Source organism: Rhagoletis zephyria, unplaced genomic scaffold, assembly GCF_001687245.7.
Source record: "Rhagoletis zephyria isolate East Lansing unplaced genomic scaffold, Rhagoletis_zephyria_1.1 Rzeph_scaffold_00514, whole genome shotgun sequence".
Classification (NCBI taxonomy): Eukaryota; Metazoa; Arthropoda; class Insecta; order Diptera; family Tephritidae; genus Rhagoletis; species Rhagoletis zephyria.
In genome coordinates, this window is record NW_016157598.1 from 89409 (window position 1) to 93202 (window position 3794).

At 41.2% G+C, this 3794-nt stretch overlaps 1 protein-coding gene across 3 annotated transcripts in view; it reads right to left on the bottom strand.

Moving 5' to 3' along the window:
* Positions 1–375: 375 nt before the first annotated feature.
* Positions 376–3794, bottom strand: part of LOC108360072 (serine/threonine-protein kinase fray2-like) — a 29470-nt gene continuing 26051 nt past the window's right edge. For all 3 annotated transcript variants that reach the window (XM_017612223.1, XM_017612221.1, XM_017612222.1), the window contains exon 5: positions 376–867. In XM_017612223.1, the coding sequence (XP_017467712.1) occupies positions 625–867 (243 nt within the window). In that variant the 3' untranslated portion in view covers positions 376–624. The remainder of the gene's footprint in view (positions 868–3794) is intronic.

The following is a 3794-nucleotide window of genomic DNA, read 5'->3' on the forward strand; positions in this document are numbered from 1 at the left end:
AATAATAATCACATTCTATGTATTTTTCGGTCGAAAGTTAGGTCGCCAATGTCCCGAAGGTCCATACTGCATAGGTAACCTAAAACCAGGACCACCATAACGTGGTGGAGGTGGAAATAAGCCGAGCGGCGGCAACGGTGGCCGCAGTAGTGGCATCATAGCTCCAGGTAAAATGGTTTGCATGTGGTAAGTGCCATGCGGCCCGTGTCGTGGTGCCATCATTGGTGGCGCCCAGTGGTTGTTTGTTGGCCATGTCGACTGCAGAAAAAATGTTTTCGAAATAATAAAAGTATGTATGCTTTCGAATGATAAAAGTATAAACAGAACGAAATCNTACGATTGAATTGTAAGCACAAATTATTTTCAATTTTTTGTTTTGATTTAAAAGCAATTCACGAGTTACACATTTATTTAACTGATCGAATTTTACTTTTTTCCTGGTAATAGAATATAATACAATAAGTTTCAAATTTACTTTCTAAATTTCACAAAATATTGATGTAAACTTTATCAAGCTTAGCCAAGTCTTATAGTTCCTTACTAACTCATTTTCATAGTAACAGGTTTTTTAAAAATATGCACATTGATATACAGTAAGCTTAAATTATAAATAATAATCACATTCTATGTATTTTTCGGTCGAAAGTTAGGTCGCCAATGTCCCGAAGGTCCATACTGCATAGGTAACCTAAAACCAGGACCACCATAACGTGGTGGAGGTGGAAATAAGCCGAGCGGCGGCAACGGTGGCCGCAGTAGTGGCATCATAGCTCCAGGTAAAATGGTTTGCATGTGGTAAGTGCCATGCGGCCCGTGTCGTGGTGCCATCATTGGTGGCGCCCAGTGGTTGTTTGTTGGCCATGTCGACTGCAGAAAAAATGTTTTCGAAATAATAAAAGTATGTATGCTTTCGAATGATAAAAGTATAAACAGAACGAAATCGTTGAGTGATTTTTGTCGGACGGAGCGATGTCGTCGGGTGATATTCGCCGCAAAAGTTCACCCAGTAAAATAGAGCCGAAACAAAATTCGCATCAGTTGAATGACAAATAAAAATATAATAATACAAAAGCGAAGAGATGAGAAGTGGAGAAACAAAGCTATTTTTCACTGACTGCTGATTTTGTGATCGGCGGCAGCGGCAATTTCGTCAGATAACTTCCGTTATCGCTTCGGTTGTGTGCAATCTCATATACCGCAGTGTGCAAGGCGAATTTATATAAGGTTGTTACTAGATCAGCTGATTTTGTATGTGTTTTGCCTCACGGCTTCTTACGTTAAATTGAAAAATTTTGTTTGAATTTCCACACACACTCTTACAGATTTTGACAGTTTATGTCGCTAAAGCAAAAACAAAATACATGTAAGTTTTTTTATTGTTCTCCTGCTATCCCCTTATATAAATTCGCCTTGGCAGTGTGTTTTAATTTTGACATTTTTGACGAAGTTTGCTCAACGATTTGATTCTGTTTACAATTTAAGAGTCTGTAGCAGTCTCAATTTCGAAAATACCGAATTCAATTAATTGATTTAAGAAAAATTTTGAAAACCAGGACGGAGCCGATATACATACTATGTACATAAATATGTGAATATCTATCAAATATCAGCGACCGTTTGTCCAGTAGCTGTTACGAACACAGCATAATGGAGCATTTAAACTATAAGTTGATCCGAGACTCTTGCTTTCGTGAGAGCAATTTTTTTAATAAATAAAAGTGTTAGGCGGAGGCTGTGGTGTAGTGGTTATTATTGCGCTCTACCAAAAAAAAATATGTAATATCAAATGTTATATTCTCCATCCAATGGCATCAGAACCCAGACAGTGCTTTGTACATTTTGATAGTTAAGGAGTGGTGTTGCATGGGAATTTTTTTGTTGAGCTGAACTCATTTTCGATAAATAATTTTAGACAAAACCACCCTGTGAACGATAAAACCATCTTTTCACAGCAACAGAGCACGTTTGTATGAAAACTTTTTTATTGAGCTGAACTGATTCTTGTAAAAAGTTTCTAGACAAAACCACTCTGTGATCGATCAAACAAACTTATCGTTAAATTTCCTCAAAAAATACCTTTTCGGTTTAAAAATTTCAAATTGCTAACATGGAAAAACCAAAAATTACTCTTAGGGGATACCATAACGCTTGAATTACAATACCGGCGAACGGCAAACGTCGCCGAATTGGGTAATGCTGTCGTTACTTAAGGAGAAATAGAGCAGTAGCGAAAGAAGCTGATACCATTTGGTCGCCTTTATAATTTGGGTGACCATATTTAGAAAAACCTAAAGCATATTTAGAAATTAGTAAATTATAACAAATATAAATGTAAACAAGTAAGAAAGTCTAAGTTCGGGCGGAGCCGAACATTAAATACCCGGCGCAAGTATTACNATTATTATTAATTATTTTATTTCAAGCCAGATTTAACAAATCCACAACTATATTTTTCAAACAAATTTATTAATAAATACGGTTTGAAATATGGACTTATTTGCAGCGTAGCCGGAGTTGGACTGATGAGGGTTATTGAAGTGAAACTTCTTAGGCAGCGGTATCGCAAAAATGAGAGTGAAATTTTTAAAACTGAAAATGTTACATGAGTGAGAAGGAAGATATAGTAAGGGGAAAAAAGAAAGAAAGCGACGTATGACGGCTATACAAAGCGATAAAAAATACATCTTCAACGCGCAAGCATACGAGTACCTACATACAGTGAAACCCGCTTAAGTATGTGCGAGATGCGGTAACCAATCCGAGTGGAGCCTTGGGTCACGGCAGAAAGAGAGGGAGCTTCGGTGGAGCCACTCCGACTTATTCGGTTTAAGGGCTCACTGAAGTCTGCAGCGTCTGTTCACCAGTAGGTGCGGCTGCAAGCGGGTGTCTGCTTGGAGCAAGCGGCTCGCTATATAAATGTGTATTTAGTTGGGAGACCACCCCCGTCCCAGCAATGGACCCGCCACGTAAAAACCACTTCCAGTGAAGTGGCAAGGCAAAGCCTCGGATGAGACCCCTCCTTATGATGACGAACGGCAAACGTTTAAAGGACTACGATTTGAGGGCATGCACCTGGAATGTCCGGACCCTTAATGGGGATGGTGCCTCTGCCCGGCTGGTTGATGTCATCGTAAGGACAAAAGCTGACATCACCGCCATCCAAGAAATGCGTTGGACGGGGCAAGGCAAACAATGTCTGGGGCCTTGCGACGTCTACTACAGCTGCCATATAAAGAAGCGCAAATTCGGAGTTGGATTTGTGGTGGGAGAGAGACTCGGTCGCCGAGTACTGTCGTTCACCCCAGTGGACGAGCGTCTAGCCACAATCCGCATCAAAGCGAGATTCTTCAACATCTCGCTCATCTGCGCCCATGTCCCGACGGAAGAGAAGGATGTGGCATCCAAGGATCTCTTCTATGAGCGCTTGGAGCGCACGTACGAGCGCTGCCCCCGTCATGATATCAAAATCGTGCTTGGCGACTTCAATGCCAGGTTGGGCAAGGAAGGGATCTTTGGAACCACTATCGGAAAATTCAGCCTCCACGACGAAACGTCCGACAACGGATTGAGGCTGATCGACTTCGCCGGGGCCCAAAACATGGTAGTATGCAGTACTAGGTTCAAGAATAAAAAGATCCATCAAGTTACGTGGCTGTCTCCGGATCGAAAAATGAGAAACCAAATCGATCATGTGTGATAGACGGAAGGCACGCTTCCAGTGTTTTAGACGCACGCACACTCCGAGGCCCAAACATCGACTCGGACCACTCTCTTGTTTCAGCCAAGATACGCAC